This window comes from Meleagris gallopavo, chromosome 1, assembly GCF_905368555.1.
Source record: "Meleagris gallopavo chromosome 1, MGAL_WU_HG_1.1, whole genome shotgun sequence".
In the NCBI taxonomy this organism is placed as follows: Eukaryota; Metazoa; Chordata; class Aves; order Galliformes; family Phasianidae; genus Meleagris; species Meleagris gallopavo.
The window spans coordinates 35,368,755-35,385,316 of NC_139404.1; the positions used below are offsets into that span (position 1 = coordinate 35,368,755).

The following is a 16,562-nucleotide window of genomic DNA, read 5'->3' on the forward strand; positions in this document are numbered from 1 at the left end:
CATTGTGCTGGGATTTAGTGTATTTGCAGCTACTGGAATTTAAAAGAAGAACATCCTTATTGGTTTGTTAAAAAAAATAATAATAAAAAAATTGCCAGTATAAGCTTTTCTCTTCCTTTTAAATTGTAGGCTAATAAATCAGAACCCACCAGGCTCAGGTATTCCAGGTCAAATAATAATAATAATAATAAAAATAATCTGTTTAAAATTGGATTCCTGGCACTTAAGTTTAAAGGAATGATAGATTAAAAAAAAATGAAATCTTGGCTCCGGAGATTCCAAGATTGTTTAAATGCACCCTTTCTCTGAACGTTAGAAAGAAAATGAATAAATGTAGCTATTTTAGGAAAATGGGTTGGAACTTTCCCTCTCTCTTTCCTTCTCACCCCATGTGGAGTGATTTTGGTTGTGTGGTATGTTTATTGCCTTCTGTTTTTTGTAATTTTTTTTTTTCTCTTCAGAAATCTTTATCCCAAATTTGCATCACCTTGGGCATCATCACCTTGTCGACCTCAAGACATAGGTAAGAAAAAAATGGCTGTTTAATTCAATATTAATGTATGAAAATGGTACTCATTTACAAGTCTTAATAGTTGCATCAATTCCGATTCTTTTTTAGACTTCCATGTTCCATCTGAATACTTAACTAACATTCACATTAGGGATAAGGTGAGTATGTGTGTGTATTTTTCATTAGTTTATTACCAGTGATTTTCTAAATTTTCTTTCAAACAGATGTGTTTTTGTTTTGTTTTTTTTTCCAAATTCAATGCATTTGGTGGATGTTCTCAATCTTTTTAAGAGCAGTGATATGTTAACTGGCTGATCAGACATATCATGCACCCATTCCACCTTAGAAAAGAGTAGGGAAAACAAAAATGAGTACGGGCATAGCTAGCTAACAAACACATTGTGTTTTTACTAGTATGCTCTTTATGCAAAGAGCATGGTTAGTATAATTCAGCATACTCTAATATTCAAATGCCATATTTTTTTTTTTCTTGAGATTGGCTCAGAATTGTGATTTAAGATACTGTCGTATTTATCTCTTGCTTCCCATGTATACACAAACAGGAATTCTTGTTAGGTATATTTTCTTTCAAGTACTGTAGTTTCTTAAGAGGGACTGTTGAGAAATATGGCAAGAAATTGTGTTCATGTTACTTAATAGAGTGTGAAATAAGCAAATACATTCAAGCGTTTAAAGAACTAAAAAGAGTAGATGAGGATACGTATAGATGGGGGATAAAATTCTATCTTGCTGATTCTTTACTTCTGTTTATTTTCCTTCTGTATCTTCCTGTCAGTTGAAAAGGTTAACAAAATGAAGAAAAATGATCGTTGTAATAATTATTACTCCTGTTAGATTATAATTTACAATACACGTAGGATGGAAGCACATTCTGCATGTATCCTTCTGTTGTTTAAGTGGGATGTTATGTCTTAAAGCATTTCTATATTGTGATTGTTTCATTCTCATTTTCTTCCATCTTTTGCAGCTGGCTGCAATAAAACTCGGCCGATATGGAGAAGATCTCCTGTTTTATCTCTATTACATGAATGGAGGAGATGTATTACAGCTATTAGCGGCAGTAGAGCTGTACGTTCAAACTACTTCATCAGTCTTACATGATTTAATCTTTTGCAGTAATGAAGTAATACATGTAATATTAAAAAAGAAAAAAAAACAGTGCTGGAAAGAGAAGCTTAGTTGATCTAAATCTGGAAAACTTTTTCAGAATACCTCCTCCTACGCTGGTTCCATTTTGCACTTTTTTTCATTTATATAGCAAAAATCAAATGCTTGTCTCATAAATTTTGCAGTCTTATAAAGCAGTGTCAAGAATAAGTATGTGAATGCCATTAGTTATTAAACATCAGTCATAAAAAAGAGTTTGTTGTTTAAACTTACCAGACTTCTTGAAGTTTTGTGTGTGATGAAATTAATGTGTAATAATTATATGGAAGTGGTATGTGATAGCAACTGTAATGATGTCTTAGAAATATCATTTTGATTTTGATTGTATGATTTTTATTTAAAATCTTAAAATTTTAGTCTGTGATGTCAAATTGAAATAACTAATGCTAAGAATTGTTTTTCCTTCCTGTTGAAAATGAAAGATTTAACCGGGATTGGAGATACCACAAAGAAGAACGAGTATGGATCACCAGGGCACCCGGAATGGAGCCAACAATGAAAACCAATACATACGAGAGGGGAACATATTACTTCTTTGACTGTCTTAACTGGAGGAAAGTAGCTAAGGTATATATTTTCCCGTGTGAGGATATTTTAAGTCTATCAGCCATATGTTTTTAGAGGAACAAAACCCAAAGTCCATCCCAAAATCTCAGCTTTTAACCTCACATCATTCCAGTTTGTTATCTCAGTTTCTGATGTGCATGAGAACAGAGATTGCCTAAAAAACTGGTTTGTCTGTGGAAAAGGAGGAGCAGTTTCTCCATTTCCTGTTTTCTTTGGGAACTAAAAGGAGCTTCTTGCTTTCATCACAAGTTTTTTTTTTTAATATTGAAAGCTTTTCTTTCAAGTACAGTACTCTAGAATAAAAATAATTATTTGTCATTTTAAAAATTCTGCATGCAAATATTACTATTTTGCTTTAGAAAGTCGAGTAGGGAGTTACCACCTCACTCTTTAGATTTCGAACAAGTGTTTAGGGTGGGAGGAGTTGGCTTGGGTTGGTTTATTTTTGTTGTTGTTTTCTAGTTATTGTCTTATTGAGCATAATGTAGGAGTTCATTGCTCTGTTGTTTGAACGTTCAAGTACTTCAAAATAGCTTGCTTCTCTTAGGGAGGAAATATTTTCATGATTGTTTTCTGTATTCTAGGCCAAGAGGCATTAAAAAAAAAACAAACACAAAAAGAACAACGGTCTTCTCCCTTTCCACTTATGATAATTTGTTCCCTTCTGTTTTGAATACTGTCAATACTGGTCACTTTATTTGCAATTTATGGAATTGTGCTTCTTTTTCTCCACCCCCTTTTCAAAGTATTTTCAAAATGCTTTCCAGTATTTTAGTGTCTTTCAGCTTTAAAACCATTTTGTACAGTGTATTTTCCTTGATTATGATTATGATTTCTTCAACTCATGAAAGCAAATGCTTTCTAATGCATATAAATGCAAAAACATTTGAGCGATCAGCAGTGTTGTCATTCACTAACCTGAAAAAAGGGATATGTTCTTCTGGCAGTAGCCTGCCCTATAAGGGAATGAGTTCAGCTCTGGTTTGAGCTGGAAAAGATACATACGCAGTATGCATGCAGCCATCACACCTAGCTAGAGTTTGAGTTGAATAATTTTTCAAAAAATCACAGTCCCCATTTAATTTTAGTTCATAGAATCATTGAATGGCTTGGGTTGAAAAAGGACATCAAAGATCATCTAGTTTCAACCCCCCTCCTATGTGCAGGGTCACCAACCACCAGACCAGGCTGCCCAGAGCCACATTCAGCCTGGCCTTGAATGCCTCCAGGGATGGGGCATCCACAGCTTCCTTGGGCAACCTGTTCCAGTGCGTTACCACCCTCTGGGTGAAAAACTTCCTCCTAGTATCTAACCTAAACCTTACCTACCTTAGTTTAAAACCATTCCCCTTTGTCCTGTCACTGTCCACATAAACAGCCGTTCCCCCTCCTGTTTATATGCTCTCTTCAAGTGCTGGAAGGCCACAATGAGGTCTCCCCGGAACCTTCTCTTTTCCAAGCTAAACAAAGCCAGTTTCCTCAACCTTTCCTCATACGAGAGGTGCTCCGGCCCTCTGATATCTTAGTGACCCTCCACTGGATCTGCTCTAAGAGCTCCACATCCTTCCTGCACTGGAGGTCCAGGTCTGGATGCAGTACTCCAGATGGGGCCTCACAAGAGCTGAGTAGAGGGGGACAATCACCTCCCTCTCCCTGCTGGCCACTCCTCTTTTAATACAGCCCAGAACACAGTTGGCCTTTCAGGCTGCAAGCGCACATTGCCGGCTCATGTCCAGCTTCTCCTCCACCAGGACCCTTAAGTCCTTCTCTGCAAGGTTGCTCTAAAGGAGTTCTTCCCCCAGTCTGTATAAACACCTGAGATTGCCCTGGCCCAAGTACAACAGCTTACACTTGGCGTTGTTGACCCTCATTAGGTTCACACGGGCTCACTTCTCTGGCCTATCCAGGTCCACCTGGATGGTTTCCCTTCCCTCCAGTGTTCGACTGCACCACTCTGCTTGGTGTCATCTGCAAACTTGCTGAGGGCGCACTTGATGCCGTCTTCTATGTCATTGATAAAGGTGTTGAAGAGCACTGGTCCCAAGACCAGTGTCCCTTGGGGGACTCTACTTGTGACCGGCCTCTACTCTGAACCATTGATTACAAGCCTTTGGCTGTGACCAGCCAACCTGTTCTAGTTATGTGGAATTATAGAGCAGTGGCATGATTTTCCTTCAAGTTTTAACCAGCATGGCAGATTCATTCATGATGAAGAAACTAAGAACATGTACCATACCTATAGAACATCTGACCATACTTCTTTGTGTTTGTTTTATTTTCTGGAAATCACACGGCAGATCAGACTAAATCTTGAGACGTTGAACAAGATTCCTATATGTTGGAACTATGCACGTTCTACCTGTTTAGATATTTCATTTAATTGGAAGGCCAAAATTCTGAATTGCTTGCACAGAAGGCATTTCATTTCTGTGATCAAGCTGTATCTACATACTTTTAAGATAAGTATTCCATTGAATAGTTATGTGTTGGATGATGTGTTTTCAAACATCAGCTCTAAATTAAAGGGATATGTGGCACTCATCAGTCCATTTGCACATTTGACTCATTGGTTTTACTGCTTTTCCAATGGTCATAACAAAGCTAAAACTTCCTAATGGAAGATTTTAATAGCAAGCTGTGCTTGTGCAATTAATGATATATATATAAAATGCATATATACAAGGTGATTCCAAGACCTTTAAGCAAAAACATCTCTCCCCTCAGAAGAGAACCTAAGCAAAACCAAAAATTTTATTTCTGTTTAAATTATTGATTTGTTGTTTGACATAGCTTGTTAGGTATCCCAAGGCACTGTTTAAGGTTATTTTATTACTGAAGGTCTTCAGAGGGGGAGTAATTACTTTTTGAAAGGATAGATTTCTTCTTTGGAGTCAAGTTAATATTTTCTATTTGTTAATGAACAATAAAAGTCTAATGTAGGTATCCATATCAGTAGATTAGATTGAAATTTTACTGTATTTGGAAATAAAAAGTTACTTTACTAGAAGAAAGTGATGTCCGTTGTATAAGGATAGTAACATCCTTAGTGTCTCCCATTTTTCTGCCTGTAGTGAATGTATCAAGCTACTACTTGATGCTTAAGCACTACTTTTGAAGACAGTATTTTCTCTACTGGGAGTTGTAAGTACTGTCCTGAAATTCAGCATCTAGTGGAGTTGTTTGTTTGCCCTTTCATCCTTCCTCTGTTAAAGAGGTAGAGCTGGCTTTGTGTACGTGGGTATTCATGGCTGTAGGGATGAAACAGAGATGCACAAAATGAGTTCTCCAAATGATTCTGCCCAGGATCTATACAGATTCTTTCGCATTTTGTATTTTTAATTTGGTTTTAATTTGGTGCGAAGGGCACCAGACAAGTTAAGTGTTGATCACAGGAGGCTAGAGAAGGATTTGAGGAAAAATTGGTATGGTGTTACATGGAGAAGAAATCACTTGCTGGAAACCCTTCTGCGAGAGTTCCATCTATGATCAGTAAATAAGAATTTCTATAAATATGTAAAGCGTGGTCTTGGCACTGTATGGTAATGGTGTTACCTCTGATAATTTCTGGAGTAGTCTTTTCCTGTGAGGAGTAAAACAAAAATGGCAGTATGTGATGACCTTTAAACTGAAGGAAAATACAGCCAAGTAACTTTTTCTATCAATCACAGAAGTATTAATCAATGGTTCAAGAAATTAAAAATATAACAATCTGGGGGAAAAAAAGAGTTCTGATAAATAGCAGTCTCTTGGCGTAACAGCTGAGTGAGTACTGGGAATACCATTCCTTAGAAGGCCACAGTAGTAATTGCTGCTTAATGGCTTCATTAGTGCTCTTTTGAAGCAGTCAAACAAGAATTATTTCTGGTAAATTACTCTCTTATTTATATATGCAAATTAAATTATTTTTCAAGGTACTTTATAAACTTGTCCGTTGTTTTAGCGTATATGCTCAAATAGATGGCAGCACGTATTTTAATGTGTTGTGCCTTGAGGAAGTTGCATTATGCAATTATCAGCTTGTGTGTTTATTGTACCTACAAATTAATAACTCAGTTATTAAAAGTTATATTGAATTACAGTTGATACAGTGAAATGTAACTATTTACTTTGAATAACGTTATAAAGTCTTACAGCTAATATAATAACAAAGAACAAGGATTAGTAGATTTTTTTATAGTATCCTAGATTTTTTTTTTTTTTACAAATTTTGGTAAAGCAGACTACATACTTCAATGAAAACATATTTTTTTCTTTCTTTTTTTAAAGAATAGGCTGTGTATTCTACTCCTAATACTCTATTTCCTAAAAGAAGGAAATTTAAAAAAAAAAAAAAAGCAGTGTCTCTTAAACCAAATAACAGTTCCTTATCTATTAAGATTTTATTAATTCCATACTGATAGGTTGTTTAAATACTGAGAAAATGTTAACAACAGTAAATTTCAAATTACCTTAAATGCCAAACAGGACACAGACAAATGCTGACTACAAATATGTCTCCATATATGGTTTTTCATCCTAGGGCATGTAGAAAGTACAATATGGTTAAAGACACTTTGATTTTTCACTGAGGATTTGGCTTTATAGTGTGCTGCTGTTGAGGAGACGTGAAAGAAAGAGGAAGGGAAGTGGATGTGAGACCAAAAATGCCTTCTACAATTGCATGCTTACTGAAATTACTGATTTAAATTGTCTGAAGTAAACTGTCTGGAATTTCTCCTTTGAAAAGTAAGGAGAGTTAATCCCATTTAAGGAGAGGAAAAAGTAACATAACCTGTATGCTTTGATTTTGTATCTATAAAATGTGGAGTTCTTTCTGGAGAAAGGTTAAATTTCCAAGTGTTTACTTCCTTGTAGGAGTTGCTACCTGTATATTAAATGACTTTCTAGTAATTATAAAAGTATTAATATTGATCTTATAACGATAGAATGTTAAATTTGTTCTTCTAACAAAGATGTGTCGTAGCATTTGGATTCAGGCCCTACCTTAAACTTGGGTCTTTGCACCCATCCTTAAGCCAGCATAAATACTGCCTTTTTGGTCCCAATTGAATTTTCTTTGCTGTCCTTTGATGGGACTACACAGCCCAGAATAACTTGTGCTCTGGGCAATTCTTATTCAGCTAACTTTGCTTTGGCTTAGTCTGTTAATGCTATGGATCACCCGAAACAATTCTTTCTCCAGTATTTTTACATATTATTGTTTGTCTGTGTGCAGGTTGATGTAAATTTACCACCAGAGCAAGTTTTCAGAATGTCACGAGAAGGAACTGATTTAATTGCATAGAAAATTTATGTAGTGTTGCACGTGTGCCCTAAGTTTCCAGACACAGTACTCATTTTCCTTGGTTATTAAAAGATATTTAATTTTTAATAATTATTCCATATAAGAAGTAAAACAATATAATGAATGTTTGTCAATGGATAAGTGGCACTTTCACACTTTATCTGTATCTGTTTATATTCAAAAATATCAGTGATGCTGTTCACATCCTAAACTATAGTGGCCCCTGGAATCAAAAGGGAAGACTTAAAATGTAAAAACATGTAATACAAGTATTTTTCTACATACAATAAATAATTGCCTTTTAGTTCTTAACAAATTTTCGTCAATGAGTTCTTTTTTGGTATTGTCAGATATAACTGAAGTATTCTTAAATACTGCTGGATATTGGGCTTCAGCATTGCTGATGTTGTAAGTCAAAAAGGCTATTTTAAGCCTTTTTATTTTAAAATCAGTAACAGTCTGAAGCATCAATTCATATGCTCCTAAAGCAACTTTGGTAGGAAATCGTATTCCTCCTTCTAAACAAAGGGTTTCCAGTTTGTGACCCACAGAGCACTGCTCAAGGTGCCAAAACCTTCCTTCAGACAGGACCAGCAGTAGCACACAGCCACAGTAAGTTTGGAAACCCCATTTATGGGTAATGGATTCCATCATAATGGTTTAAGTAGCTGTTTTCCATGTGTAATTTCAAGGGCATTTCAGAGCATCTGAAGGTTCAGGTAACTGATCTAAGCTTTTATTATTAACTCTTTTCTTTTGTTTACAATTCTGTTTAAAAAAAAAAAAAAAAAAAAGCAGTTCCCCAGCAGAATGATAGTAATCTGCAGATCCTTCCATGATTATATGCAAAATGGAAACTTTGAAAGCCAGGAATGGGAGAGAAGTTTGAGAGGTATTTTTCCTATTAGAAAATGACTTCAGAATTATGAAGATCCAGCCTACCTAGACCAGCTATTGACACCAAAATACCTGTACACCTTGACCTTGCTGCTGACAAAAGGAGAGAGCAGGCATCCCTTCAGTACCAGCACGTATGTGTGGATCTGCACAAGAGGGGAACGTACACCAACTGGCATGCAGTGTTAATCAGGAGTGCCAAAAGCAATTTACTTGTATGCGTAACTTAAAGGCTACACACAGAGTGTAGTGGAAAAAATGAGAAAAGAAAAGAAACACATCTTGGCTGAAGCAGAGCAGGAAAGCAAAAATGAGGCAAACATGCAACGCTTCAGTGCAAATGAGTATAACCTCACACACAGGCTTTGCAAGGATTTTCCAGGTTTAGGTACAGTATTCTCTGGGGAATAGAGACCTACTGAATTCCTAGCATTTGACCCTCATTTGTTTTGTTACCATGCTGTGTGTTCTTTCCATACTAGTTAGACCTTGTTTTGCCTTAAAGGAGGGAGTTTGGGGAAGTTGCGTTTTCCTAGATTTTATTTCTGATGTTGCGTTGATTTGTTCTTCAATTTAGTTTGTCTACCTGTAAAAGCTGAAATATTGCACTATTTAAGCACTTCAGGGAGTGCTTTAAAATAATCTATTCTGCACTCTTAGTGTTCTTATCAGTGTGTAAAAGGAGGGGGATTCAGTTTTCTCCATAAATACAGATGAAGGTCTGCTGAGGTTCCCTGTTCAGTTAGGCAAAAGAAATGACTATGTGTGTCCCTTGTGTTGAAAGGAAGTAGCCTTAAAAATCAGTTGTGCAGCTTCCACTTTCTGTACTTCTTGAATGAAGATAAAATGGGGGCGAGGCAAAGTTAAGCTGTGGAAAGGATCTGAAAAATGTCAGATTTAAGTAATTCCTTGTAACTGCATGTATGAGGGAAGGAGCACCAAATGTCAAAGTGTACTAATTGAGGGTTGTGTGCAAGGTCACGGAGGGAAAAGCTGCTTTTTCTGTGTAATAATCAGGATGCATTTAGATATCAGGGCTAGCTGCAATCTGATTTGTAGTAGTTGCTATAGTCAGATTAAAAATTCCTGCTGCATCATGGAGATATTTCACAAGGGGGCAAACCAGCCCCCTCAGATGGAAGTCAGGTGGTTGTGCCAGTAAGACAGTGAAGCTGCTTGTTTATGCATCAGTTCGTGTGTGGCATCTGAGTACATAGACAAAGATTTTTATTCTGAGTGGTTGTTTATAAAACACCAGGCAAATTTCTTGTAAAAGATGTTTTCAAAGAAGAATGTAATATGACGGAGCTCAGGATATACACAAGGATTTGGGTAAATCTGAAGCTTAAATTGGAGTGTGAAATGTGCTGGATTATTTTTCTTCAGTTCTAGCTTACTTAGGTTTCAGTAGTGTGCTTCTAGCATTTTTGGTCATGTTCCCCATTGTTGTGCTAAGGTGTAATCTAGCTAGTTTAACTTAAGACTGGGCCTGTGAGAATACCACAAAATATCTCAAAACTTCAGATCATGCAAAATAAGTCTCTGTACATCTGAATTGTTGAAAGACAGGAACCTTTATTCATGATGCAGTCATGGCATGAGCTGATCTGTGATTGTGTTGTGTACACATATTGTATAATTGAGATCATAACAAGAGTTCTGAGAGTAAAGTACCATTTAAAAAAAAAAAAAGGTGGGGGGGGAACACATTACAGATGTAGTGGCTCAGGATATTGGCTTTTTTGTAATTAAAATACAGAATCCAAGATAGTGAAATTGTGTGTTTTTGCCTCAAGATAGACTAGGACTTGATCTCTTTTTGTATTCGTGCTTTTCAAATATGGCATGTAGAAAACACTTTCCAGCAGTTAAATGACACATAGTTTTATTTGGCTTTGTCTTTTTTGTTTGTTTCTTTTTTGATTGTAGGAGTTCCATCTGGAATATGACAAATTAGAAGAAAGGCCTCATCTGCCATCAACCTTCAACTACAACCCTGCTCAGCAAGCCTTCTAAAGACTTCCCTTTTCTTGGGGTATGGCTGTCTCAGCACAATACTCAACATAACTGCAGAACTGATGTGGCTCAGGCATCCTGGTTTTAATTCCTTGAGGATCTGGCAATTGGCTCATGCGAAGGGTCACCATTTGAGGTCCTGCCTTACTAATTATGTGCTGCCCAACAACTAAATTTGTAATTGTTTTTCTTTAGTTTGAGCAGGGTCTGAATTTTTGTTTTTGTTTTATTTTTGCCAGCAGACAAGCTTGGGTCTGTAAAGACAAGCGAGTACACTGACAAAAGTTTACCACTTAGTTTTCCAAAATGTAAAAAGTCGAAAGATAAGAAAAAAGACAAAAAATTAGACAACAAAATTTGCATTGTTCATTGTAGCACTATTGGTAATAAAAAATGTTTGTGCATTTTTATGTGAAGATCCTTCTCGTATTTCATTTGGAAAGATGAGCAAGGTTTGCTTCCTTCATTTTACTTCCCCTTCTGTTTTTGAAAGGCAGTTTTCGCCAAGCTTAATGCAAGAATATCTGACTGTTTAGAAGAAAGATATTGCCACAGTCTCTGGTTAGTTTCCAGAGTTGTGTATTACTGAGCTTCATCTTTCCAGAATGAGCAAAACACTGTCCAGTCTTTGTTACGATTTTGTAATAAATGTGTACATTTTTTTTAAATTTTTGGACATCACATGAATAAAGGTATGTATGTACGAATGTGTATATATTATATATATGACATCTATTTTGGAAAATGTTTGCCCTGCTGTACCTCATTTTTAGGAGGTGTGCATGGATGCAATATATGAAAACGGGACATTCTGGAACTGCTGGTCAGGGGACTACTTTGTCGCCCTGTGCACTAAAGGGCCAGATTTTCAGCAGCCAAGGACATCCATACCCAAGTGAATGTGATGGGACTTAAGTGAACTGAGACAATTCACTCTGGCTGTTTGAACAGCAGCGTTTCATAGGAAGAGAAAAAAAAGATCAATCTTGTATTTTCTGACCACATAAAGGCTTCTTCTCTTTGTAATAAAGTAGAAAAGCTCTCCTCACTGCAGTGTTGACTTTGATTTGAGATTGTGAAATTATTTCTTCAACAATGAATAATGGAAAAAAAAATTGAAGTATTAAAACTATCAAGCTGTACAGTGGTTAAGGCACTTGAAGAGTCTTTTTGCTGCTGACAAGTAATTTTATTACAGAGATTTACATTCTTTTCCACAGTAGGCCAAAATGTTTGGTCATCTTGGTTTGAAATCTTTTCTTTTTTGTTTTGTTTAAAAAGAAAAAAAAAAAAAGCACATCCTTTTTACACTGGGGGTTGGGTAACACTTTAATAGTTCACATGATAAAAAGGTGCTTCATGAACTCATCTCAGAAGGAAACCTTGTGATAAGTGTGGCTTAGAGTCGGTCGTAGCTTAGTCCCAAACTTGCCCACTTTAGATAGATTTGCATTTCGTTTGATGATCACTACTACTTGAACATACAGACTTGAACAAACATGAATGCAAACTGTTTGTTTGAAATACAACTGCTCTTTAGAGTGGAGGAAGAAAAACCTGAGCCATTGGGATAGTTTCCTTCCTCTCGATGCAACCAGAACTTCACATTGAGTTGCCTCTGGTGATAAAAAGCATTTCAAAATACCTGAAATTATCAAAGCAGAAAAACAGTGTCTATTAATCCTTTTTATTTATGGTTTATTTTTATTTTTTAGGTTTTAACCTATTCTTCTATATAGTGCAAAATAGCTCCTTGGCATTTATTGAACTAAACTTGGAAATTGATCGTTCATGATACTGTTGTTTTTTCTGTATCAGATATATAGTGGTTTTAGATTCTACACTTTTATGTGTAATTTAAGATGATATAGACATAAAAAATATAAGCCTACTAATTAACATCTTTTTATTATTACAGCATATTTAAATGAGGTATGTTTATAATCTGGATGGTGACTAACACAGCTGAAAAATATAGTGGCTTTTTCTTAGAGTGGACACAAACATGTGTTTGAGTACTCAAGCATGCAGCTTGAAATGTTAAAAAAAGAAAATTTTCCAAAAGTTTACTGCTGTGATAAATGTTAATTTTTTCTTTCTTTCTTTTTTAACTACCAGTCTGTTGTGACCATCGCATTTTTGCAGGCTTTCCAAAACAATATTTACTGCTTCAGATCATATGAGTTTATTTCTTATGGTGTTGGTTGGTTTTTGTTTTTTTTCTACATTGCCAGTCTTACGGAAATGAATGCCAGACGCAGTAAGGGGAGCAAGATGAACTACACTAAAAGTAGCATCTCATTATCTAAACACCTATGATAGTTCAAACACAATTGAAAATGTAGGTTTTCCAACAGGTTACTGTGATGATACTGTCGCATTCAGCTGTGCGGTGCCTCAGACATGCAAGACACGTGAGTCTAGCAAATTTCTCAGCTGCTGGTGAGGAACGGATGATTTGTTCTTCCCAGGGGGAATAACAAGCATCTTCGCCTTCATATTTCATGCCATTAAATATGTGTGCACGGAAACTTTAAAGTCTTTAATTTCACGTTGTGCCCCGGGTGGAAGCAGGAGAGACGGTTTTATATATAAAACAAGGAAGCGCATTGTAGCCCGATACCACATTGATTGATCAGACTGAAAAATCCCGTGCTGTTCTTTTTTCTGAAAGGAAGAAAACCTGAAACCTCATTTATACTTGTGGCAAGCTGGTTACTGAATTGAAGATCTTTAAAACCAACAGCGAAGCTCTGAGGCTTTTCTTGCATCTCTTTCACTATTGCTATAAATAAATGACAGAGAATAGAATACTACTTAAAAAAATAAATAAAAATTTACTTGCGGTGCTTTTCTCCCGTAATTACAATGTTGTTGTACAACATGCAAGGTAAGTTCTGAGAAATAAACCAGAATTCTTGGAAACACCAGAATTACTCTGATTTTTGGCCTGTGAAACCAATTGCTCATCTCTCCTCAGTGTGTGTTGTTTATAACTATTTCTTAATCATGAAATAGCTCCATTTTATTTGGAAATCCGCTCCCCTGAATTTCCAGGGCTGTGAAAGTGGCTTTCACCAACTTGATCCGCTATAGTATTGCAGTGATCACCGACCGCTGTTCTTTTTGTGGTTGTCACTCAGCCCGCCCTGCCTGTGGGGCCATCTGAGGTGCAGGGCATCCCAGAGGAAGGAGGTAAGCACAGGCCACCTGCGTGTTTGAAAGTAACCAAAAAAGCACTCGGGGTTTAATCTCTGCTTTAGTATCTTGTGCCACATGCGCTTAAGTACCTTCAGGTGCTTGATTAGTCTAATTGAATCCACAAATAATCCAGGGAATCCTGTAGATGCTCACATGTCTTTAGCTATTTTGCACGTGACTGTGGCTCCATTAATTAGTATTAGCTGGAAGTGTGCTGGCATTCACTGCTGACCACACCATTGCTTCACAGGCATGGCTTGTGTGTGTACAAGAACACAGGGTTGTATCGTTCTGCTGTGAGCCATGTTTGAAATCCCCTCTGTCCCAAAACAGTGTTGTTTGTACCGTTCCATTTTAGATTCCATGAAAAAAAAAAGAGTCTACACAAAGTAAGATACAACACTTGTGTATTGTGGTCAGATGTGAAATTGTCTTGGGGAATGCTTGCAGTGTGATGGGAGGCTCTTTCCACAATTCATAAGAGACCAGAACCCATCTTTGATCTGACCTGAGGAGTGCTGGAAGGCAGGGAGGACTGTGTGATACTCTACTCAATCCTGTCTGCTGTATAGGTGGCAATAGCTCTTGGAGAAGGTATTTGGCTTCTGAATGGCAATGCTTTAAAGATGTTTATCACTTAAAAGGAACACTGAAAAAAAACCCATATATTTAAAGTTAATTCCCCATAATTTGATTGAAAGGCTGGATGTTGAGTGGAGCAAAGGAAGATAACTTTGTTTCTCTGCCACACTCATAAGAGCTTCCAAGTGCACAGTTGGGATCTGAAGTGTGAGGCAGTTGCACAGTGCTGTAAGTTACTAATTATAACAGCTGCTTCTGTTAACACAAGATTTCTTAATATGCTTACTTTCCATGTTCCATGTTTCTCTGAGCTTACTGCTGCCTAAAAGTTACACCAGTAGAATCTGAATTTTGGTGAAGGATGCAGATCAGGCTGAGCACCTAAGCTGGATTGACAGCTGATGTTTTTGTTTTTGTGTAGCTCCAGAATTAAAACACTGTAGCTGTTTCCATTTCTCCCCATCTCCTTTAGTAAACGTGTGCTCTCATTTCTGCAAATCTGAGATCTTCTAGTATATTTAAAAGGCCAGAGGAAACGCAGCTAGACAAGTAATTTTGAAACTGTGGTTTGAATTACCTCAGTAACTTACCACTTAAAACCAGTTCACTATTTCAGTTGAAAGTAATGTTAAAACACACTGAATGATAGTTTTGGACAATACTGATTCAAGACAGTGCAGAATTAGCAGCGCTAATCAGTATTCTTGGATCTTGCTTTCTGAGATGTGGATTTATCTTTTGCAGCTCATGCTGCCATGTTAGTATTAACACAGCAGTATTGCATGTAGGTGGATGTCATAGCTTCCTGCAAAAAGACTTCTCTCAGCAACCTCTGGTTTAACAAATGTGGCCCTGCACCACACTGCAGCACGGCAGCAGACTGGCTGATTTTCACTATTGTCTGCACCACCCTATATTGCCTGTCAGACATTCCTGATCAGGAGCAAGGGGAAGCGTCCTGGAGCTGCTTTTTCTCATGCAGACCTTGGAGAATGTTTTGGAACCCTCTCAGTTTTTCTCTACAGCTCTGTTTTTGGGCAAAGGATTTCTTCTGTTTTGGTGGTTTATTTTCCCTGCCCCGGTTTGTGTTTCTAGCAGCCAGCTGTCACTTTCCGCCCTTTGAAGCCCAGTTTACTTCCTGGTGGGTGTTACAGCACTGGTTTCAAAAAGGTTTTTTTTTTTTATTGTATATGTGCATATATATATATGTATATACATACGTTATTCAAAAAGGCTGTTTGCTACTGCTGAGCTGCTGAGACTGTGCAAGAGTTCCCTCGTGGCCATCACAGGCTTTTGCAAGGAAATGCGTGAGGCCTCGCAAGGCTCATTCCAGTCCGTCCCTTCTCAGTACATTATGGCTGTGGAGAGCCAGCCTGTCCCATCGCTTGTGCCATTCAGGCAGACTGCTCCAAGGGAGGCCTGCAGAGCTCTGCCCAGTCCCAAAAACCGCCCAGATGGCGGCATCCCTTCTGTACCACAGACTGTCCTCAGGTATGTCATCAGTGGGAAGGGACCCCAGGGCATGAGTAGGACAGTTGGGTTCCATTGCACAGATTCTAACCTCCCATGCTGACTTTCCAGGCCCAGGCTTCTCTGCCCAGATTGTGTTCCCAGTGGTGGCGTGCCTGGCTGTGGCCTCCTGCAGTGACAGCCAGGCCTTGGTATCCAGCTTCACTCTCCTGCAATTTGGGCATTTAGCAATCATTTCTCATCCGATTGACCAGAGCAGGCTTGTAGTACTGGCTTAGTACTAACAAAAATAATTGTGCAGAACTTAAAACAACACATGTGGTTATCTGGTAAACATTAGCCTCCAATTCCAGGCAAAATACGGCCCCACCATCTGCTCGGGTTTCAGCACAGGGTTTGGTGAATGAAGGAAGGCCAGCTCTCAAGGTTGTGGTGTTGCCCACGGAGCTGTTCGCCTGTTTTTGGCTGACAGCACTTCATGAGCAGGGCCTAGGCGAGAACAAACCAACTCACAAAGTCGCAGAGCCTGCGTGTCATGGCCTGGGGTGAGCCAGGTTGCCCAGCAAAAGGTGGGGGTAGTTGGGAACCATGGCTGGAGCTCTCTGTCAGGAGCATGGATTCTATGGCAGGTAATGTATCTACCTGACTAAAAATGTCCCTTCTGCAATAGGAAGGCTGTATGCAGAAAGCTTGGAGTCAGCACGCTGTTCCAGAGAAACCTGGAGTGCTGGCTGCAGTGGGGCACCATCCCGAGGCCCAGCGGCAGCACACAGTGCAGTCGGGGACAGCGCTGGCATCCATTTGCATTCATGTCACAGCGCCGTGCCTAATGGCCCTCCTGCC

At 38.0% G+C, this 16,562-nt stretch overlaps 1 protein-coding gene across 5 annotated transcripts in view; it reads left to right on the forward strand.

Moving 5' to 3' along the window:
* CNOT2 (CCR4-NOT transcription complex subunit 2) overlaps positions 1–11,511 on the forward strand; it is a 92,396-nt gene extending 80,885 nt beyond the window's left edge. For all 5 annotated transcript variants that reach the window (XM_085221221.1, XM_085221235.1, XM_085221215.1 and 2 more), the window contains 5 exons: positions 462–523; positions 620–669; positions 1,500–1,600; positions 2,122–2,266; positions 10,377–11,511. In XM_085221221.1, the coding sequence (XP_085077347.1) occupies positions 462–523; positions 620–669; positions 1,500–1,600; positions 2,122–2,266; positions 10,377–10,463 (445 nt within the window). In that variant the 3' untranslated portion in view covers positions 10,464–11,511. The remainder of the gene's footprint in view (positions 1–461; positions 524–619; positions 670–1,499; positions 1,601–2,121; positions 2,267–10,376) is intronic.
* Positions 11,512–16,562: the final 5,051 nt, after the last annotated feature.